The 24,632-nt window shown below is 39.0% G+C and overlaps 1 protein-coding gene across 2 annotated transcripts in view; it reads left to right on the forward strand.

Moving 5' to 3' along the window:
• The window catches only part of UGGT2 (UDP-glucose glycoprotein glucosyltransferase 2), a 264,459-nt gene that overhangs the window by 191,591 nt on the left and 48,236 nt on the right, over positions 1-24,632 (forward strand). For both annotated transcript variants that reach the window (XM_075532610.1, XM_075532611.1), the window contains 4 exons: positions 7,878-8,067; positions 14,394-14,552; positions 16,673-16,758; positions 22,757-22,841. In XM_075532610.1, coding sequence (XP_075388725.1) covers positions 7,878-8,067; positions 14,394-14,552; positions 16,673-16,758; positions 22,757-22,841 — 520 coding nt within the window. The remainder of the gene's footprint in view (positions 1-7,877; positions 8,068-14,393; positions 14,553-16,672; positions 16,759-22,756; positions 22,842-24,632) is intronic.

The following is a 24,632-nucleotide window of genomic DNA, read 5'->3' on the forward strand; positions in this document are numbered from 1 at the left end:
AAAAGGCCAAATATTTGGAGGTTGAATAACTTCTTCAAAAGGAGCGGGTATTGGCCATAATTAGAGACAAAATTGGGAAGTTTTAGAAACCAATGAGAATACAACTTACCAAAATCTGTAGGATACAGCAAAGGCAGTTAGAAGAGGATGCTTGATAGCGATAATGTGCATATCAAGAGGGAAGAGAGACTTAAGGTGAATCTCCTATCACAAAACCTTCAGTAATTGGAACAGAATCAACAGAATAATTATTTTAATAGCTAAAGAAAAATTATAAAAAATCAGAGCAGAGATATATGAGCGGGGAAACAAAACAATGGAGAAAATCATCTGAGTAAATAGCTGGTTCTTCTAAATGTTTAACAGAATTGACAAACCATTGGCAAACCTAACAAAAGATAGGAAGAAGCAGACATCACTATCCTGGTTCACGAATGAAACAGAAAGTTACAACAGACCCCAATGAAATTAAAAGACTAATTACACAGTACTATGAAGGACTGTACTCCAAGGAATACAACAGCTTGGAAGACCTGGACAAACACATGGAAAAACAAACCCTCCCCAGATTTTCTCACATAGACATCAAGAACTTGAACAGCCCCAGAGCAAAAGAAAAAATAGATACGGTTAACAAGGAACTGAATTCTACCAAGCATTCACAGTTGAACTGACACCAATTCTACAGAAGCTCTTCTAGAACATAGAAAGGGACTGTAACCTCCAAAACGCATTCTATAAAGCTATAACTCTGATACCAAAACCAGGCAAGGATTGGAAAGAATAGAGAACTACAGGCTGATATCTCTAATGAACATAAATGCAAAAATCCTTAACAAAATCTTGGCCAATGGAAAACTTAAAAAAGTATAAACAATTGGACATTCCCGTACAGAAGGGTTACAAGGAAAAGGTGAGTCAGTCTGGGTGCAGTATAACACCGATGAAACCAACTTTCCTCTATTCTTTAATGCTTCACACACACACACACACACACACACACACACACACTATTGTGACTCAGTTCTACCTTACAAATCTAGAAAGAGCAGAGCATGTACACTGCTACAGATAAGAGGTCACAACACAGAGAATCCAGGGCTGAAACCCCTCAGGAATAATAATGAGAGTAGCAATACCAAGAGAGTAAGGGGAAGGTGGGGGAGATAGAGGGAACTGATCACAATGATCTACAAATAACCCCTTCCTTGGGAGATGGACAACAGAAAAGTGGGTAAAGGGAGACAACAGTTGGTGTAAGTCATGGGTGGGGGGTTATAAATTATCAAGAGTTCATGAGGGAGGAAGGGGTAAATGAGATGATATCAAGGACTCAAGTAGAAAGACAGTGTTTTGGAAATGATGGCAACAAATGTACAAATGTGCTTGACACAATAGATATATGTATGGATTGTGATAAGAGTTGTACAAGCCCCAAGCCAGTAAAATGATTTTTTTAAGAAAATGATGGCTACAAATGTGCTTGACACACTGGATGGATTTATGGATGGTGATAAGAGCTGTAAGAACCCCAATAAAATGATTTAAGGGAGAAGAGTGTACAAAGAAATAATTCATCTTGACCAAGTGGGATTCGTAGCAGGGATGCATTCAAAAATCCTCAACATTATCCACCACATTGAGAAGAAAAAGGACAAGAACCATATGATAATATCATTAGACACAGAAAAAGCATTCGACAGCATTCAACATCTCAATATAATTAAAGTTATATATGAAAATCCAACAGCCAGTGGTACAATCACAAAGATGAAAAAATTCCCACTGAAAAAGGGAACCAGACAAGGATCCCCCTTGTCCCCACTTTTACCCAACATCGTCCTGGAAGTCGTAGCTAATAATATATGTCAATGGAATGATACCAAGGGGGAAAGAAGATGTGAAATTACCGTTACTTGCAGATGATATGCTTTTGTATCTTGATAACCCAAATGCTCCCTGATAAAAGTGCTGAAAGTGATCAAGGAAAATGGTAGTGTGTCAGGATGCAAGATCAACAAGTAGAAGTCAACTGGAATACTACGTACAACTGATGGAATTACAGAAAAAGAGATCAAGAAGGCAGTACCCTTCACAATAGACAAAACAAACTGATATCTAGAATCTGTATGAAGAAAACTACAGACATTATTACAAGAAGCCAGAGGGGATCTTCACAAATGGAAAAGTACCCCGTGTTTATGGATTTGTAGACTCAATAATGTAATGATGTTAATCCTACCTAAGACACTATACATGTTCAATGCAATCCCAGTACAGACACTAGCATCATTTTTCAAAGAAATGAAAAACTGACTAGTAACTTCATATGGAAAGGGAAGAAGCCAGAATTGACAAAGAAGTCCCCAAGAAGAATAAGGTGGGCGGGCTTGCATCACCTGACTTTAAAACTTATTGTACAGCCATGGCCGTCAAAACAGCATGGTACTGGTTTAATGCTGGCTACTCAGACCTGTGGAGAAGAACAGAAAATCCAGAAATAAAAACACAGACAGCCGATCTTTGGATCAGTTGGAAGCAGATGCCCTTTTAAACAAATGGTGCTGGAAAAAATGGATATTACCCCTGCAGAAGAATGAAGCAAGCTCCTAACCTAACCCAATATCCAAGCACAAAATCAATATGGATCTTAGACCTCAAGGTAAAGCCCAACACTATCAAGATCATCAATGAAAAAATTGGGACAGAGCTAAGAACCTTAGCACCAGACTACATGGGCTATCAGTAATGAAGGATATGCACCCAGAGCAAGATAAAATAGACATGTGGGACATACTAAAGATAAAACATTTGTGTGCATTGATAGACTTCATCAAGAGACTAATAAAGAGAGACCACAGACTGGCAGAAGATATTTAGTAATGACATCAGACAAAGGTCTTATTACTAAAATCTACAGAACCCTGCAACCTAACAATAAGAAAAAGACAAATATCCCCCTGAAGAAGTGGGCAAAAGACTTGAACAGAAGATTCTCAAAGGATACCTGAGCGACTACCAATAAACATTAGAATGTGTTCCTGATCATTAGCCATCCAGGAAATGAAAATCCAAACAATTGTGAGATATCACCTAGAACCCACAAGGATAACCCAATTCAAAAAAACAGAAAGCAACTAATATTAGAGAGGGTGTGGTGAGATAGGAACTTTTATTCACTGCTGGTGGTCTTCTAGATAGTGCAGCCACTGTGCAAAGCAATTTGGCAATACCTAAAACTTATAGAAATCGAGTTACCTTATGACCCAGCAATTACACAATGGGGCAGAAAAAAAAGAAATGGGCCGTGACCAGACATCTGCACTCCAATGTTCATCACTGAGAAGTTCACAATCACGAAGCATTGGGAACAGCCAAAATTTCCATCAAGAGGTACATGGTTTAAAAAACCCTTGCATATAAATACAGTGGAGCACTACGCATTCCTAAAAAAAAAGTGATGAAAAGATGAAACGCCTCATCTCGTGGAAAGAGTTGGAAGATATTATGCTGAGTGACATTAGCCAAGTGCAAAAGGACAAGTACAACAACGAGTCCACTGAGGTAAGTGCAAACAACAGAACAGGCAAAGGGGAAAATGTACAAATGCACATTTCCTGGAGTAAAGGCCAGATACTCTGACAAGAGCCAAACCAAATCCAATGATGCATATCTTCCAAAAAAAAGATGCAGATAGCACCTGTGCTGAAAGACCTTTCCCCTCCCCCTCATATGCCTTTATGGCCCACATAGGAAGTGGGGAAGAAAAAAAAGATGGCAATGGAGGAACAGGCCCTAATCCACCCAAGGAGAGGGTATTGTTTCTGTCTACACAAGAAAGGGAGAGAGACAGTAGACCTCATTCCAGTGTGCCATGCCTAGAGGGCTACATTCCTGCTTGGAGCAGCTTGTTCACAGAGAGGACTAGGGATGGCCTCAGCTAGAGACATGATGTCCCCTCCCTAGGTGACAGAGCTACAGAGGACAGCACTGAAGATACAGTTAGGGGAAATGTGGCCAATCTGACCCGCCCACTTGGGGCAAACCAAGAGTGGCGTGCAACAGAACAGCAGTGGAAGCCAAGTCACAAAGTCCCTGTGGAATCTCAACTGTAGACTTCGGTGGGGGGGGGGGCATGCTTAGCATTTCATCTAAACTAGTTGGGGGATGTTCCCAAGGAGGCCACACTAAAAGTCTAAAGGTATACCAGGGTGGCGTGTTGGTCACTAGACCACTCTGTCCTTGACTGCAAAAAGAGGAATGGGGGTCTTGTAGCAGGCGGGCCCCTCTGTGCACGAATGCTGAGGACGAAAAGGGTGTAAGTGCTGTTAGGTAAGCAGGTCCTGGAATGTGGATCCCTGAAAGAAAGGGGAATTGGAATGATGGATTGGGACAGGACCTGTTCACTGTTTAAGAGAGAGTGGTCAGGACAGCAGTTAGACTTTGAAATACTTGTATGGTCTCTATTTTTTTTAGTGTCTATATAAGATAGGCAAATAGGAAAGAACAAGAAAACCAGAATTATATAGGTATAAATATAGATATGCATATATGTACGTATATTTTTTTTTAATAAGGGAGAGGGAAATACACGTGGATTGAGCCTCTGGTGACTTCCCTCTGTCCATAGTCCAATGATGTGAATATTTTGCTGTCATGCAGAGTGCATTGGAAAGTGGATTATTGCAGATTTAGTTAGGTTGGAATTTAACACCTTATAATTTGATCAGTATTTTAACCCAGTTTAAAGTCGCTCTAGTTTTAATATTTTCTGATTTCTTTTCAGTTGAGGTTTTTCTCTGGTTTATTTTGTTAGTTTTTGTCATTCTGTTTTTGCTTTTTATTTTTATATGTTTTTCTGTATATGACACTCAGGATAGGTGAATGTACAGAGACGATAACTGGGTTAATGGTTTTGGGGGTGTATAGTAGGGCAGGTTGGCGAAGAAATGTGGAACTAATAACTATGAGCACAAGAAATAAGATTATTTAACTTTTAATATGAGTGAACTATTCAATCATATGATATGACTTACATGTCAATAAAACTGACAAAATATTAAATGTGATGAGGCAGAAAGTAATCTAAGCCATTAGACTAGTATATATCTTAATGAGTCTTGTCAATATGCTGCAATAACTAAATGAATAAACAAAAAATACAGGTAAAAAGTAGCATTTTATTTGTACTTTATTTTTATATGTTGTAATGGATAAACAGACTACTGCTTGAATTGATATTTTAAATGTGGCAAATAATTTTACCAACCAAATCAAGTCTATAAGAGCCAATTTTCAACCTTGAAAAATCGACTTGAATTTAGAAACCCTCTCAAAGATAAATTTGACACATTGAGCATTAATGACTGAGGACCAGAGCGTTATTATGGCTCTTAAATGGGCTTGGAGGTGGATCCTTCCCCAGTCAAAACCATTCAGTAAGAAAGCATAGTTGGATCAACAAATGGCATTGGAACAACTGGATACCTGTATAAGAAAGAATGAAATTAGACCCTTCTATCACTTGTGTGATAGTTAGGGATTATGTCAAGTAGACACTCCTGCCTGACCAGGGATGGAGTTAAACCTGCCAATCAAGTCACAGCCTAGTGACACCTCCTTGATGTCATATGCCTTTTGTATAAGAGCACAGGGAGCGGGGAAGATTTCTGCCTCTGCAACTTCACCTTCCTGCTTGCGGGGACTCTGCTACACACTCTGAGAGCTGTCAGCGTCTTGCAATGTTTCCACCAACTGTGGATCCACACAACGCAGCACCCACAGGCCTGTGTTCTGTCTGCTTCCCAATTCATGTCTGTCACCAGCAGGTGGCTGTATGAGTCTACAGGAGGAAGTTAAGGACAAGCATTGGACTTAGAGACTTGAGTTGGAAGAGGCTAGGATGCCTTCTTGATTTATAATTATTTCTTGATGTAAGCCTCTAATTTAAACATAGATGAGTGACCGTGAATTTATTTTAGATTAGGTAATGGTATATTACACAAACCATAAAATACTGTCAAGGCTATGAAGAAAGTAAGAGTGTTATCAGAATATGAAAAGAAATTCCATAGGACATGATAAAATATTTTCAAATTATATTTGATAAGGGATTTGAATCTGGAGTATATAAATAACTCTTATAATTTAAGAAAATGGCAACCCAGTCTTAAAACGGGAAAAGGATATGAACAGACATTTCTTCAAATAAAATATACAAATAGTCAATAAGCACAATGAAAGGTGCTCAACAGTATTAGTCACCAGGGAGTACACTAGAGTATACTTTAAAAGAATAGTATGCAAATCAACATTAAAATTTCAAACTATTAAAAGGGGTAAAATAACATAGATCGTGAATTTAAGGAAAAACAATACAAGAACAAATTAAGAATTCCAATAAAGATAGGGAAACTATAGAAATGAACCAAACATAAATATTAGTGCTGAAACATCCAATAACTGGAATGTAAAATCATTGAAGGATTCAGCAGCAAGTTTGAGCTGACAGTGATCAGAACAGAAAATAACAAATGTTGTCAAAGACGTGGAGAAACTTTAAGCTTCATTCATTGCTTGTGGGTTTTTTCAATGACTCAGCTACTCTAGAAATACTTTGCAGTTCTTCAAATAGTTGAAAGAGTTCAAAGAATTCAAAGAGTTGCCATCTAACCCAGCAATTTCTTTGTTTTCTGGCAATCATTTCACTGTGTATGATTAATGATCCTAAGAACTAAAAGAGTGGCTGAAACGACCATGGTCAAATATGGAAACATAAATGAATGAATACAAGTCGTGTATAAATTACATTAATAGAGCCTGTATTGTATATGTCAGTATATTTTAAATGGATTTTAATTATATTAAGTTATTAGGGTATATAGTATACACACTTAAATAATATAAATAAAGCAAAAATTCTCCAGCAATTACAAACAATCACTACTCTACATTATAGTATGTTTTTTGAAAGTAATTTACTTTTTTCTTATTAGGCGTATACACAGCAGAACTTACACCAAAATTTTCTATATGTGCAATACAGTGATTTTTTTAATATTCTTCAAGTTTTATAAATATTAAGGATCTTTAATAAGGCTCATGTTTCTTTAACAATGTTATTGATATATAAGTCATGTATGATATAATCCAGGGACTTCAATAGATTAAAAAGAGCTTTGCATTCACCATCACAATCAATTTTAGAGCATTTTTTCATATTTATGCCATTATTATTAGCTCCTCATCTCCCCCCAACCTCCCCTGCCATAACCCTAAGAAACTATTAATCTAGTTACAGTTTCTATAGATTTATCTATCCTGAATTTCATATAAATAAAATAATACCAAAAGGATAACAATAATGACAAAATAAAATGCAGATGAACCTCAATAAAAAAAAGCCAAAAATAATTAACACAATTATAAAGTGCGTCAAAATGAGAAACAAATATTAAACTGTTAACTTTTAGCCTAATTTTATCTGTAATAATCCAATTTCTAAGACACTCTGTCTGAGGACAAGATTCTTCACGTCGCTGGTGACTACACTGAGAAAATCCAGTAGAGCTTCAATCAATGGTACTGGTGTTTTAAGTGGATTTGGAGTTTTACTGTCATCCCTGGCTTTCTGCCATGATGTTCAGATTTCTAAGCTCTAATACAGTGTCCTCTGATCATGAGTTTTATAATTTATCATCTTTTATCATACTGGCTGTGTGCTTCTTCCTTACGTATTTAGCTGAATAGTGTGGTTTCAGTCTATACCTAAGACTTTATACAATTTTCTATATCTAAGACTCTTTCATTTTAAAGAATTTTAGAAGAAATAATCTCAATATTGGTCATAATTTTCTTTTTATTTGTTTTATCAACAGCTTTTACCGCTTTGTTTTAGAACCAGAAGTGATGGTAGGGGCCAATGGTATTAATTCTCTTGGACCGGTGGCAGAATTCCTGGATATCCCTGAATCACCCCTTCTAACCCTCAACATGATTACTCCAGAAGGCTGGTTGGTTGAGACAGTACACAGCAACTGTGACCTTGATAATATTCATTTAAAGGATGTAAGTTATCATGTGATGTTATATATAAAGAAAGGGAGTAGGAAGGATTCCTGTCAACTATTGCAGTTCTAGCCAGTAAATGAGCATACATAGTATGCTCACCAAAATGATTTATGATCCTAGATCCAGATTCCACCTTTCCATTTACTTTTACAGTTTCCTTAACTTGCCAAATTAGTGTCTGTATTTTTCTAAGTTCCTACTTTTTTCCAAATTTTTTTTGCTTCAGACAACTCTCAAATGAACAATATAAGAATATGGGGAATCAATGCATAGCAATTTAGGATGGCATAAAGTCTCTGTTTTGCCCTTCAGCTTCCGTCTTTAACTTGGAGAGGAATAGTTTCACCTCAGCTTTTGTTTTTGCTCCCAGCTTGATGTCCCAGCCTGAGAAACCAAGCCTAAATAGAACAGGATTGGAAGTGAAAAGTAAAATTTGCTCATATTCTGTCGGCTGGCCATAATGCTTTTCCTCTCCTCCACCTTCACCCTTGTAGACAGACTCTCCCACCTGCTGTAGTAAATCCATAGCAAAGAGAAGGATAAGGGAAAAAATTTTTTCTTAACGAGTTTACTGTGGGGGTGGGGTGGGGAAATGAGCCACAAATTTTTGTCTTGTTTTTTAATTTTTTTTATTATTAAGTAATTTATTGGCACCTCTTACATCTCATCACTACCCATTGTGTCAAGCACATTACCGCCATCATCATTTTCAATGTATTCTCTTCCCACTTGTGCCCTTGATATCAGCTTCCCATTTCTTCCCCCTTCTTCCCCCACCCTCCCTCATGAACTCTTAACAAATTACATATTATTATTTTCATATCTTACATCACCCTCCATTGCCCCTCACCCACTTCTCCATTGTTTGTCACCCTGCAAGGGTGTTCTAGGTTAATCCTTGTGATCGATTCCCCCTTTTTCCCCATCCCTTCCCCTAATCCTTCTGGTTGGCCCTGAGGGGATTATCTATCCTGGATTCCTTGTGTTTCCTGCTCTTATCTGTAGCAGTGTGCATGTTCTGATCTGATTGGATTTGTAAGGTAGAATTGAGGTCATGTTAGTGGGGGGAAAGTAGCACCAAAGAGCTAGAGGAAAGTTATGTGTTTTATTGGTGCTATACTGCACCCTGACTGGCTCATCTCTTTCCTGTGACACCTCTGTGAGGGGATGTCCATTTGTCTACAGATGGGCATTGGGTCTCCACTCCATGCCCCCTCCCCAGCTCCCATTCACCTTGGGTATGATTTTGTTCTGGGTCTTCGATGCCTAATACCTCATCCCATCAACACCTCATGATCACACAGGTTGGTGTGCTTCTTCCATGTGGGCTTTGTTGCTTCTCAGATAGATGACCACTTGTTATATCTTCAAGCATTTAAGACCCCAGATGCTATGTCTTTTGATAGCCGGGCACCATCTTACTTCCCCACATGTCCCATCCCGTGGGACATCAACAATGTGGATACCTGAAAGAGGGACTGGGAATGAAGATGGGCAAGGGTGCGGAGAGATGAAGGCAAGACAGGAATCTGATCAAGCCTCGTTTATTGAGTTGAGAGCAGAGGTTTAAATAGCCAGCGAAAGGCGGGCACCATTATGTCACATGTAAAATAAGGTACAGCTGAGATAGCCAATAGTCGTGCATCTCCAAATAAGGAAGAAATGGCGGACAACTGATCAAATAGGTAAGTGTGCTAATGAAGCATACCTGGGGCCTGGGGAGAGATGCCACCAGTCTTGTATTGACCAATGAACGTAGCAGCAGCTAGTGAAAGAGCACCAATCCTAGCAAGGGTCAAGGCAACCACCCTCTGGTGGGAAAGAAACAAAGGGCAGTAAAATCACAGGACAGTTTGTATGACAGGAAAAAGAGTAAATTCATAAAGGTCGTACATGGCTCAAATCCAGGGTAGGGAGACTCCAGTTCCCTACACCCACATTTGCTTATTCACTCATTTTGTCTTGAGCAATTCTGTCAGGAAGGTGAGTATCACAGAAGGCCGGATATTAGAGCAAAGGATTCCTGTGTTGAGGGAGTACTTGAGTCTAGGTCCAATGACCACCTGTATCCTTAATTCTTAACATATAGATTTGTGTACATGGTTCTATTCCCCTCTCATTATATGTATACTTATATAGGAACATGCCTGTATTTAGACTTCTATAAATGTCCTTTAACCTCTAGTTCTTTCCTCTTGTCCCACCATCATGTTTGGCCTTCATTCAGGTTTAGTAATTCCTCGCTGCTACCTTGTCCTTGATTAAGCTCCGCTAGGCATCCTACCCCCTTCTTTCCATTGACTTTAGTTCACTCGTTGTTCCCTTGTCCCTGGATTGGTTTCCCTCCCCACTTCTTTCTCCCACCTCCCCTTCACCCATGAACCCCTCCCCCCCAAACCATTGGTTCCGTTCTTTTCATCTCCAGATGCTTTATCCCGCCTATCTTATCTAAAAAAACATGCAGATATATTAATAAATGCAAAAAACAGGCAAAACAAAGTAAGTCAAGACCAACAAAACAATAACAACCACAACAAGAACAAGAACAAACAACAAAGAGAAAGCCACTGACATCAATGGAAAAGCCTATAAGTAGTTCAAGGTCTGTTCTGATGGGGTGCTATGCCCATCTCCAAAGTTTATTTTTGGTATTCCCCAGGGATTTCATCATTTGCTCCCCTTGCTGCTTTGTTGCACGCCTTTAGTATTTCGCCCCAGTGTGGTGGGGTCAGATTGTGCACCATTCCCGCACTGTGTCTCTGTGTTGTCCCCTGCAGTGCTATGGTTTAGTGAGGGACATCATACTCATGGTGGGACCCACCCTATGGTCCTCTCTGTGCATTTTCTGCTCATAGCAGGAATATCGTCCTCGGGACTTGGTGGGCCAGGATGTCCTTTCCTCCTCCATCCCTTTTCGTTTCTCTCCTGTGCTCTAATCAAATGTGCCCCTCTCCCCAAGCTGTAGCCCCAGTGCTGTCCTCTGAAGTGCATTCTACTGAGCAGGGTGGCGTGGTGGGTGTCCACATAGTTGGGTTTGGGGCCGACCCCATAGACCTCTCTGTAGGTTTCCTGGTACGTGCCGGTATGTTGTATTCATGTCTTGGCGCATTGGGTTGAAGCCTGATCTCGCTCCCCCTCTCCTGTGGAGATATAAACAGTACCCTCCCCTTAGGAGGATTAGTACCCCATCCCCCCATGCCTTTTTTTCTTCTTTCCCCCCCCCCCCCCTCTTATGTAGTTGCCTGCCATATGTATCCCTGGCTTGGGTTTGGCATAGTTGCTGGATCTCACCCCAGGGATGTATGTATATAGTAGCTTTTCCCTTGTGCCCTATTTTTTTTAAACTTATCTCAGTGGACTTATATTGTACTTGTCCTTTTGTGGTTGGCTTACTTCACTTAGCATGATTTCCTCCAGTTCTTCCCATGTGTAAATGTGCTTCATGCGTTCATGACTGCATTTTAGGGCCGCGTAGGACTCCATTATTATGTATGTAACAGTTTTTGATCCGTTTGTCTGTTGATAGAAATTTGGGTTGTTTCCAACTCCTTGCAATTGTGAACTGTGCCACAATGAACACTAGAGCAAAGATGTCTGGCCTTGGTTTGTTTCTTGCCTCTTCTGGGTGTATGCCCAGTAGGGGGCTTTCTGGGTCATATGGTAACTCAATTTCCATCTGTTTTAGAAATTACCAACTCTGTTTCCATGGTGGCTGTACATACTTACAGGTCCACCAGCAGTGGGTGAGAGTTCCTATCTCCCCATAGCCCCTCCGACACTTGTTGCTTTCTGATTGTTTGAATTGGACTATCTTTGAAGGTGTTCGGTGGTATCTCCTTGTCATTTTAATTAGCATTTCTCTTATGGCTAAAGATCGGGAACATTTTCTCATGTGTCTATTTGCCATGTGGATTTCTGCCCCTGTGAAACTTCTGTTCAGGTCCTTTACCCACCTCCTTAGTGGGCAGTTAGTTTTTCTCTTATTGTAAGCTTGCAAAGCATTACAGATTTCAATAATAAGGCCTTTGTCTGATGTGTCATTGCTAAAGATGTTTTCCCAGTCTGTGGCCTCTTATTCTCTCAGTGAATTCTTTTGATGTACACAGGCGGTTTAACTTCAGTATATCCCACTTTGTGACTACTCTATTTGTATCCTTCCCTGTTTCTGATCAATTTTGTGTTCACTGTGGAAAGGTTTACAGGTGGGTCCCAATCCCTGATAGTTTGGGGTTTTACCTCAAGGTCTGTGATTCCCTTGAGTTTATTCTTGTGCATGGAGTGAAGTAAGGGTCTTGCTTCATTTTTCTGCAGGTAGATATCCACTTTTTCCAGCACTACTTATTGAAGAAGGCATCCAGTTCCCATTTGATATTTTTGGACCCTTATCAAAATTCAGTTGCCTGCATGCTGATATTTTTATTTCTGGTTTTTCAGCTCTTTTCCATTGTTCTCAATATCCGTCGTTATACCAGTACCACACTTTTGACCACTGTAGCTGTATAATAGGTGCTAAAGTCAGGTAATGCAAGCCCCCCTTCTCTGTCCTTCTTCTTGAGGAGTTCTCTGCTAATTCGGGGCTTCTTCCCTCTCCATATGAAGTTGGTAATTGGTTTTTTAAAAAAACGAATTTTTGTTTGTTTTTTAAAAAAATATTTATCTCAAGACTGGTATGTAGAAACTGGGTAGAAAATGGTTGATTTCCGTTTTCGTCCTCCTTGCCTGGTTCTGACAGCCTCTCTCAAATGCAGCCATTCCTTTGACTGACCCAGGATAAATCAGTTCATGTTGTCCTCGTGCTGCTCATGTGCCACCACATAGCTCCAGATCTTCCTTCGAGAAAGCAGCACGTTTATGGAATTCTGTTAGCTTCCTTAGAACTCACTCATCAGCAACCCCAACTTTTAACTAACAAGGGGAAAAACCTAAATTGGTTTTTTAATTAAAACACAATGGTAGCAAATTTCTGAAACCCGCCCTTCAAAGCCAGAAACAGAGGAAACTCGGAAGCAGTGAAATAATAAATTCCATTCGGAAAAGTTACACAAACCACCTCAAAGTAAATGAGATTACTATGGTAAGACATGGAAAGATAGCCACTTCATCATGGTGAACCAGATCAGTGAATAAGGTTCGATCATTGGAAAAGCGTAATCAAAAATACGTTAAAGATCATCAAAAGTATGAAAAGTTCATCGTGGAAGAATTAGTACAGCTTGGAACAGATCTTTAATACCAAGAAAATGATAAGATGTTGCATTAAACTACCTCTGCATTAGTCCACTTTCCAATGCCTTCCAATAGCAAGGCTATTGACGTTCCTTGGTAATTATCAGAGGGAATTCATGGGAAGCTTAATCCAAATCAACTTAAAAAACCTCACACCCACTGTCCTTGAGTCACTCTCAACTCGTAGCGACCCTCCAGGACAGAGAAGACTCCTGTGCGTTAGCGAGACGGTAACAACTTTACGGGAGTGCAAGGCCTCCTCTTCCTCGATGGAACAGCGGGCTGTTCAAACAGCAGATGGATTTGAGGCATTCACCGTCATCCATAGCCCTCTGAAAACTGGGTGCTCAGAATGTAAACTGTCATCCTATTCCCTCCTCCTGTCTTAGTTAATATTATTGTTTGCAATCCTTGTACACCCAGACTGGTGTGCTTCCATGTGGCTTTGCCTCTCCTCTCGCTTAGAGAGCTGCTTGTTTTAAGACAAGCCTCTATCTTCTTTCTGCTTCTTCATATTTTCTTAATTAATTTTCTTTAATGCACATATGTTAATTTGAGTGAAATAAACCCCTTTTCTTAATTACGACAAAGTCAATCGATAATAAATGGCTTTCTTACCTTATCTGAAGCGGAAGCTTGAGGGCAATACAACATTAAACAAGAGCAGATTTCTTGAGTTTCCCATCAAAGTTTGCTTTGAAGCCCAGCCCACTGCCATTGGATGTATTCCGCCTCAAAGCAACCCTGCAAGACAGACTAGAACTTCACCGTCGGGTTTCTGAAACGAAATCTTTACAAATGCAGTGTGTGCTCTTCTTCTCTGGGGTCGCTGACCCCTCACAGAGTGTCCATCCAGCCTCACATTTTGTTCTTAATGTTATTGGCTCATACATAAAAGGTTATGGAAGAGAGCTCATGCCGTGGAAAAGAAAAGATATTATGAGCTTTAATCTTCAAGAAATTGGTGCAACTAAAAGTTTACGGATGTGTTAAAGATGTGAACTTGCCTACTGAAATGCTTTTACTACTAATCAGATAATCACATTCTTACTTCTTACTGTGAAATGTACCGTAAGCACTGCATGTTTCTGCCACAGATTGAGAGAACCGTTACAGCAGAATATGAACTCGAATATCTGCTACTTGAAGGACACTGTTTTGATAAACTCACAGAACAACCTCCCAGGGGTCTGCAGTTTACACTAGGGACAAGAAACAAACCTGTGCTGGTTGACACGATAGTGATGGCCAATCTTGTAAGTACTATCAATCATGTAATGGGCTAGATCTAATTAGATATTTCAGTCAACCCTCCGTGTGTTATAATAGATTAAATACTCTTTCTACTGGTATTGCTTAACTGCATTAGAGGAAACAAAACTTCTTGAATAATATCTGGTAAAACAAGAATAGGGGAATCATACTTTTAGAATCTACATTTACATATAATTAGTAAATGTTTTCTTTTTCCTTGAAATTCGGTCATCGATTTCATTCGTTTCCACAGTTAATAAGCACTGTCTTGGATAAGTCATATAGATCACTGGCCAACACACTTTGGTGCCTCAAAGGTTAGGCTTGTTTCTGGGTGTTTTTGTCCTGCTGATGCCAAAAATGGAACTAGTTCCCCTATCAGCTCTAATTTATGCGATACACAATGTGTGCCATCGATCACCCTTCATTTTGCGTGTCTTTAAAACGCAAGGTATGTTAGTGTTAACAGGCCTGAGATACAGGAAGTGCACGCTGGCTGAATTTAAAGTAATTCGGGTTATACTGAATATTTAGGTCAAGTTATGCTTCACATGATATCCTTTGATCCAAAGCTTGAACAATGCAAATTACATGAACTTGGAATTTTCCCAAGTATCACTTCACCTTGATTGGGAACTGAATAGCAGGCAGTTTCCATTTGTTATCTTAAGATGAGGCCAGAAATAAGAGTTACTGTACAATAACTAAGGAGTGCGGAGGGCCTAGTGGGTTCTGTGTGTGACTGCTAACCGCACACTAGGCTATTTGAGCCCAGCAGCCGCGCTGCAAGAGAAAGGGAGACTTCCTACTCCCATAAAAACTTTCAGCCTCACAAACCCACAGCAAAGTTCCACTCTGGCCAAGCAAGCTGTTGGGGGAAACAAAATGAAGGGAGGAAGGAGCACTGGAATTGATCGTGATGGCACAACTCATTTTAGGGGCATTTTAACCAAAGGGGCGGGGGATTTCTAAAGTTGATGTGGTGATTGCACAATTCTGCTTGATGTAATTGAATGATTGAACTGTTGGACTGTACAATATGTAAATTATGTTCAAATAAAACTGTTTAAAAGCAAAAAAAGTTCCACTCTGTCCTGAGGAGTCACTATGAATTGTAATTGACTGACTGGTAGTTGGTATGGTACAATAAATAGAGATTCAAATGTTCTGAACCCCAAAGTGGGTTTGTCAGAGTTCCAACTCCTTAATTGAAATTTAAATGTTCCAGTCTTCTTACATGATGGCACAACTTCTCCACTCGTGCACAGAAACCCCAAAAAGAAAAGGTAGAATTTGTCTTGCAAAGAATCTTGAAGTTACTCTCACTTCTGAGGCATTTCACATGAATTATCCATTCACTTCTGTATATTAAAATGTGTCCTGAAATGTCTGGATAATTTGAAGAAGAAAAATTTAGATCTTCAAAATATTTATGGAAATTGCTATGAATTCTTATATTTTGGACACTCTAAGATTACCTTCACACCTTCACGTATGTGCCTGGCCAGTGTTTTCTTTCCTCTTTTGCCGAGCTGTGTTCTGGCTTTGTCGTATCCAACTTGTGGTATCCACACGTCTGTATTGCACAGCCGTCCACACCAAAGGAACAACCTGCTGCTGCCATCTAACCAATTGCAACTCACAATGACCCCAGAAGAGCGAGAACTGCCCCTTTGGGTTTCCAGCCTTTTAAATCATTCAAAAACTACAGAGTGGCTGGTGGATTCGAACCACTGACCTTATGATTGCAAATCAATGCTTTTTGCCACCATAAGCCCAGATATAGTTTCCCTTGGAAATCTCTTAAGACCTAATCGTTTTCAAATGTTTCTTATCTTTTTTTGTATTGTTCCATAAATTTCTGGGTCTGAGTTCTCATATTTAAAACTAGAATGATAAATTAATAAATTAGTATAACTTAATAGCTGAAAATGTAGTGTAACACCTTAAGAAACTGAACTTTGAAGTCTATCCAATGCAGTTTTCTGAATCAGAAACTTCATAGGTCTATAAACCACAACACCAAGAAAAAAAAATTTTGTTGGGCTGTGTATTCTTTCTTGAACAATTGAATACATTTTTAGTCATTTAACTCTGTTATCAATCTTTCTCACCATGAAAGGGCTATTTCCAATTAAAAGCAAACCCAGGCGCTTGGAAACTGAAATTACGTCAAGGAAAATCTGAGGATATTTATCAAATTGTTGGGTGAGTTATACAAACCATTATTAAATAAAATTTTATTGTGATATAATTTATCGATAGCATTAAAATTAAAATATTCAGAACTACCATGGTAAAACAGGAACTAATAATAAAATTTAAACATCTGTTTCTATCCTTGTTTCATTACAAATACATATAATTTATGGCTAAAGTATGCTTATTGTTCTTTTTTTTCATTTTGTTTTATTTTTTATTTTTAAAGTTTTTTTAGTTTTTTTGTTTCTTGTTCTTAATGCTGTCTTGTTTCTATTTCTATAGATTTTCTGTACATTAGCATAATTCCTATTTTATTACTTAATGATAGTAGTGGATATATTGGACTCATGGGCTTAAACCCACAATGAGATTCTACCACACAGCTAATAAAATAGCTAAAATTTAAGAAGACAAAGAATAACAAGTGCTATGTGAGATTATAGACAAGAACCATCTTAGATAGTTGAAGAGAATGTACAATGGTACTACCACTATGGAACAACTTGTCAGTTTCTAATACATTTAAACATATGTCTATATGCATATGATTCAGTCATTCCATTAATAGATATTTATCTAAATGTAAAGGAAATGCACATTCCACACAAAGAATTGCACAATAAATTTCATAGAAGCTTTATTTTTTATTGCCAAAACCTGGAAACAATCCAATGTCAACAGATGCAAGGATGAGTAAATTATTATATATTCATACAACTTAATACTACAATGCAATAAAAATGAATAAATCATTGATACACATGACAACATAAATTAATCTCAAAATAATTACATTTGCTGAAAAAAAATGCAAAACTGAATATGTTCTGGATGCAAGTATCTCTTACTGGTTCCATGAAAGAAATCTCTTCCCTGCTTTTTTGAATGTTGTTGGCGGTCTCTCCCTTTTTACACAGTATTATGTTTTTGTCCGTACCACCTTAGGGTGATTTTGTTTTAATTGTTTTCTGTGGGCTCTCCGAGCTGTAAGCACAGGAGGAGTGGCTGCATAATGAGAAGAAGTGATCAAAGGCGTTATAGGGAATATGGGGGCTAGGGGTGGACAATGGGCAGGGCAAGGGGAATCTGCAGAGTAAATGTTGGGGACAAGAGGGAGCACTAGAACCGACGGTGATTGCATGAATCATATTGGAGGCGATTTGACCATGTGAGAGGGAATGTTTTCAAAGATATTGATGTGGGAATGAGTGGACAATTCTCCTTGAGACGACTGAACGATTAGATTATATAATATGTAAGTTATTTTCCGATAAAGCTGTTAGGAAAATAAGCACGACTGAAAAAAAGATTAATCTTGCATTCATTCTATAAGTTATAAAACCTAAAACCGAATACAGTTCTAACTCATAGTGACCTTAATAAGATGCTAAGGGTAAAACCTTAATAGTATACAGACAAAATTACTCATAATACAAAGGAAAGAAAAGACCCACTAATCAAAAAGCCAGGGAAGAAATTTCTGTCATGGAACCAGTAAGAGATACTTGCACCCAGAACAAATTAAGTCACATCTACATGGTAGTCAGCTGGCTAATGTCAAGTTCGATCCAGCATAATCAAGCTTACAATGTTCTCTGCCTGATCTGAAGGCTGGTCAATACTCTTACCTGTGGCTAGAACGATCTGCCAGTGGCTCAGTCTGACCAGATACTCTACAGATGGGTTTTGGGCTCCCACTGCCCCCCATAGCCCTCCACAAATTGGATGTTCATAATTTTTGCTCTGCTGCTTGTCTCCTCACCATATTCAAGTTTTGTAATCACCATCTTTGACAATTACAAGCTGATGTGGTCTTAGTTGACTCCTTGCTTAGGTGACTGTTTGAATACAATCCTTTAAGACCTCAGGCACTATTTTGATTGATAGCCGTGTACCATCTGGGTGTTTTTGTTTTTATTGCACTTTGCTGTAGCACCCTTATCTTCATGAAGGTGAGTATCGAGCAGGGTCGTGGGGTAAGAACTAAGTGTTCTTAAGTTGGGCATAAGATTTATTTAGTGTGAGCCCAAAACCTATTCCTGGATCTATGCCTCGTGTTTTGTTACTATTTTTAATTAATTTGCTGTGATTTGGGTGCCAATACATCGGTCATATTGTTCCACAGTTTAACCATGTCAAACATAATTGTACAATTTCTTTCTTACTCATACCTGTTTTCCAAAACACACTCTTCCTTCCTAGACCTCTTGGCATCATCTCCTTCTTGTTGACCCCACCCATTGATCACTCCCCTTCCCCCAAACCCCTGTTATATTTTCTTTCCCTCTAGGTTCAACATCCTTGTGTTTTATTGTCCAAAAAAATTAGAAAACAGATAACACAGCTTCAAGAGGGTGAGCCCCAATGGTGACACACCTGAGATACACTGTATTATAAACAAGTATACGCAAGATCTAACAGAATAGCCGTCACAAGGCTTTGTTTGATTGCCAACCAACAGTACCCTGCTCTTGCTACAGCTGTTCTCTACTTCAGACACCTGTGTTTTCTGGCGTAAGTCCTCAGGTGACAAGTGTGTCTGGGGTAGAGTCCAGCTCACCCCGTGGAGTTCCCATTTGGGGTCTCACCACTGCAGTGTCTGGAGCATGATGTGTGTACCCTGTAGGTCAGGATTCGGTGTCCCAGTGTTCAGCGGCAGTCAGCCTGGGTTCCTGCGTTACCCCCAGATGCCCTAGGTCAGTTCTGCCATCCTGCTACACTGCCACTAAAGACCCTCCCTGTCTAATGATCCCGAGTGCATCTTCAGTCGCTCCTCCCCACACCTAGCCCTCCCACCTTTCTCCCCAACAGACATGCACCTATGTTCACCCTGAGTTGACCGTTCCCTCTCCCCTCTCCTGTGCTGCCCCCCCGCCATCAGTAAGCCTCATCCCTCTGACAGAGCCACCTCCCTCTTGGGGGACCCAACACCAGATCCACATGACAACCACTCAGCAGATCGCATCCTCCCCCTCCCCATGACCATTTGATCCAAGCTGCTGCAAGGTGCCTTCTGGCCAAGTGACCTACCCTGTGCTTACCTGGTGCGGATGATGGGCTGGCACTGGTCCGGCTCTTTACCAGGCTCTCTGGTCTCCCCCCAGAAGACTGGATGGCATGCAAGCGTGAGCTTGTGCCCGTTCTGCTGCTTGATCCTGCCATATTAGACTCCTATAGTGTTTGCCCGTTTGTGCTTGACTAGCTTCACTCAGCATCATGTCTTCCAGATGCCTCCACAAGTTGAGGCATTTCATGGCTTCATCTCTGTGTTTTTTTTAATCATTTTATTGGTAGCTCATACAACTCTTATCGCAATCCATACATACATCAATTGTGTAAAGGACATTTGTACATTCGTTACCCTCATCATTCTCAAAATATTTGCTCTCCACTTAAGCCCCTAGCATCAGCTCCTCATTTTTCCCCTCCCTCCCCGCCATCCCTCATGATCCCTTGATAATTTATAAATTATTATTATTTTGTCATGCCTTACACTGTCCGATGTCTCCCTTCACCCACTTTCCTCTTGTCCATCCCCCAGGGAGGAAGTTATAGGTAGATCCTTATAATCAGTTGCCCCTTTCTACCCCACCTTCCCTCCACCCTCCCGGTATCACCACTCGCACCACTGGTCCTGAAGGGATCATTTGTCCTGGATTCCCTGTGTTTCCATGTCCTATCTGTACCAGTGTACATCCTCTGGTCTACCCGGATTTGTAAGGTAGAATTAGGATCATGATAGTGAGAGGTGGGCGGAGGAAGCATTTAGGAACTAGAGGAACATTGTATGTTTAATTGTTGCTACATCGCACCCTGATTGGCTTGTGTCCTCCGCGAGACTCTTCTGTAAGGGGATGTCCGGGCAACTGGCTTCATCGCTGTTTGTAGGGATGTGTAGTATTCCATTGTGTGTATATACCAGATTTTGTTTGTTTGTTTTCCCTGCCACCCTGTACCAGAGTTGTTTTATCCACTCTTTGATTGATGGGAATTTAGTCTGTTTCCAGTTTCTTGTTATTGTGATCTGTACTGCAGTGAACACGGGGGAGCAAATGTCTGTTCATGATCTGTTTATTATTTCTTTTGTGTGTATGCCCAGTATTGGTATTGCTGGGTCATATGGTAGATTAATTTCCATCTGTTTTAGGTATCATCATATCGCCTGTATGCATTTATAAGTCCACCAGCAGTGGATAAGAGTTCCTATTCCACCACATACTGTCTAACATTTGTTCTCAGTTTTCCTAAATTGGGCTACAGTAATGGGCATTGATATCTCACTGTTTTTGACTTGTATTTCCCAAGTGGCTAATGCCCTGGAGCATTTCCTCATGTGGTTATTAGCCATTGGAGTGTCAGCCCTTGTGAATCGTCAGCTCAGGTTTTTGTCCACCTTCTCAGAGGGCTATTAGTTTTTTCTTGTTGTAAGCTTGTAAAATTCTGTAAATCTTAGTAATTAGTACTTTGTCTGTTATGTCATTACTAAATATCTGTTCCCAATCTGTGGGCTCTCTTAAGTAAAATAATTCTTAATAAAATGTATGTTGGACAGTATAAGACATTACAAAATAATAATAGCTTATAAATTATCAAGGGTTCATGAAAGAGGGGAGAGTGGGAAGGGGGAAATGAGGAGCTGATACCAAGGACTCAAGTAGAAAGCAAATGTTTTGAGAATGATGATGGCAACAAATGTGCTTGACACGATGGATGGATGGATGGATGGATGGATGGATGGATGGATGGATGGGTGGATGATGATAAGAGTTGTATGAGCCCCCAATAAAATGATTTTTTAAAAGAAAAATATTTTATATAATTTTATTGGGGGCTCTTACAGCTCTTATAGCATTCCATACATTGATTGTATCAAGCGTACTTCTGCATGTGTTGCCATCCTCATTTCCAAACATTTTCTACTTGAGTCCTGGAATAAGCTCCTCTTTCTTCCCCTCCCTCCCCCATAAAAATATTTTTACAGTAAACTGTGTATTATAAATTGTACTGGACCCAAAGCACCTACTAATTTAGCATCTGATTTATTTATTTCTTTGATAAATTATAATGCGATTTTGTATGTTTTTTATAATATAATTTTTCAGTATAAATTGGAATTCATCAAAAATCATGATTGAACAAAGTCATTCCTTTTTATTTTTTACACATTCTTTAATTCAGAGAATGAAATACATTATGTATAATAGAAAATAAAAACATTCAAGTAATGAATATGGACATTGTAGACATATTTTTAGTTTCAAGAATTTAACAAAGCATGTTAAATTTTGACATTTGAAAATAACTAGGGGACATTAAAAATTTATTGGTCACTATAGATAGCTTTGATTAGAGTATACAATTTGTTTTAAGTACAGAAAATTCACCATATTTTCAGCTATTGCATTATATCAATGAAAAGGGGAAAATTACCCCTCGCAAGGGGATGAATAACAGAAAAATGGGTGAGGAGTGACGGAGGATTCTGTAAGACATAGAAAAATAATGTATAACTTATCAAGGGTTCATGAAGGAGGAGTAGAAATGGGGAGCTGATATCAGGGGCTCAAGTGGGAAGAAAATGCTTTGAAAATGATGATGGCGGCATATGTGCAAATGTACTTGACACATTGGAGGAATGTATGGATTGTGATAAGAGATGTAAGAGCTCCCCAATAAAAGTATTTTTTAAAAAGAAAAGGGAAAAATTAACATCAATGAGCAACTTGATTTATCATAGCAAAACTAAGCAATATTTTTAACTTTCTGAGTAAATAGTTTGGATTTAGTGAATTAATTTTTCTGCAAATCTGATTTGAATTAAGTTAAAAATAATTGGATAATTTTATAATGCAATGCTATAACATTATCTTGATTGACTAAAAAAGGCAAACATGATATTTACATAAGGTATGTTTATTGCAAACTAAATTGTGTTATTTGTACTGTCATCATTTTATGACTCACTTTGAAATAATTATACACATATTTATTTTCCTACTCTTAGGCATAAAGGATCTGACTCTCCAAGAGACCGAGAAAATGTCATTGTTGTACTAGACAGCTTCAAGAGCAAGATACTGGAAGTGCAGGTGTGAGCAGCAGAGCTTTGTTATGGGATTAGTTCTAATACCAAGAATTATCTTTTAAGCCGCAGTTAAATAACTGATTAGCTTGTATATTTTGTAACTAATTTTAGTAACTAAAATGTATTAGAAATCTGGTGGTTAAACGAAGTTAATTGATTTTATAAATTAAGGAAAAAACAGAGCTTAGAGATACCAAAGAAGGGATTTTTTTAGTTATGATCTATCCGCTATATGTATTATATCTGTGATCAAAAACAGATTTAAAAGCAAGTCGTAAAAAATGGAATAATCTTTCTTTTCCTAAAAAATAAGAAAAAAAAGAATTGTTAATGATGTCAGGGTTAGTTTTGTATCGACACTCTTGAAATCTAGTAAAAATGCCGGGTAAAATTCTGAAAAGCAATATACAATCAAGAAATAGCAGGGCTTGTAATAAGGAAATGGAAGCAGGAACCCCAAATTAAAGAGAAACTATGAATAAGTGAAGTAAACAAGTCTGGAAACTCTTTTCCCTGAGAAAGCTGTATTGCCCTGAGCACATTGTGCCATCCTGGCACATTTGAATTAGGATGATAGGAGCAAGAATTAAAACCTAAAAAAAAAAACCTCTAAGATCCACAAGAGCGGATAATCAATTTGGAGACCTTTCTGCAGTAAGTTGTGAGCAGAAGTAGAAAGATGGCCCAGGCATAAGTGATCTCCTGCGGGTGACTTCTGCTCCAGATTTATTATCACCTACATCATCTAGGGAGATTTGCATGGTACACAGACATCTAAGAAACATGTTCATAAATTTCTGGAAGAAAATTACTAAATCCTAATATACAAGTCTTCATTTTTTCCAAGTACTGGCACTCACACTTTGTCAAAGATAACCAAATATACAATTAAAACCAGGAGCAACAAGCAACAAAAGACACACACAAAGAATTATTTTAACACAAACCCTGAAACAAGTATGCTTACTCTTAAAGACATAAAAAGTCCAATTTGAAATTAATTACACACACCATGAAAGTATACATCAGATTATTTTAAGAGTAGAACTTCTAACACAGTTTCTTGAAGGAAGAGCATAAGGGGAAAAAACTCTGATAAATCTCTTTGGATTAAGATAAATATCCTAAATACATTGAAATGTACTTTAGAAATGGCAGACATTCAGCTGTCTGTACTAAAGAGGGGAGGAATATGTATAGCTATTGGAAGAAAAGGAATCTGAGGGAAAGGGGGGAGGGAGGGAGGGAGGGAAGCAAAGGAGAGACCTGGGAAGTGTAGAGAGGCTGCATGATTTAGATGCAATGCCTGTATGAGTCCTCATAGCTGAAGCAACTGGCAATGAAAGTAGGGTCCTGGGAAGTGGTAAAGAAGCTGAGCTTTGCCCTCATTACGGACACAGCCATACATTGCGCTCTCGGAGAAGCCATGTAGGAAAGACAGCCTCAACTAACATATGAGTTATTGGAAAGAACTTCTTCCACTGAGTTACCTTGAGATGCACTTGAAAGCTAACCCACCTTAGTCCCTCATGATATAGTGTTGCTCAAAGTCAATGACTAATTGTCCATGAGAGAACTTCCATGAGGCAAACAGAAGTTCCTTCCCTTTAACTATTCTAGGACATGACACTCTCAGTGCCTCATGGGGCAGAATCTAATGTTTGTTCAAGTGTATAAAGTCTAAAGAAGATTCAAAGGTTCATTAGGAAGAAATTGCTGGGGCCAAAAGGTTTACTAGCTAGCTAGCAGTGCCGGTGCATAAAGATCGTAATAGCTGCCAAAGAAGGACAGGCAC

The sequence above is a fragment of the Tenrec ecaudatus genome, chromosome 15 (genome assembly GCF_050624435.1).
Source record: "Tenrec ecaudatus isolate mTenEca1 chromosome 15, mTenEca1.hap1, whole genome shotgun sequence".
Classification (NCBI taxonomy): domain Eukaryota; kingdom Metazoa; phylum Chordata; class Mammalia; order Afrosoricida; family Tenrecidae; genus Tenrec; species Tenrec ecaudatus.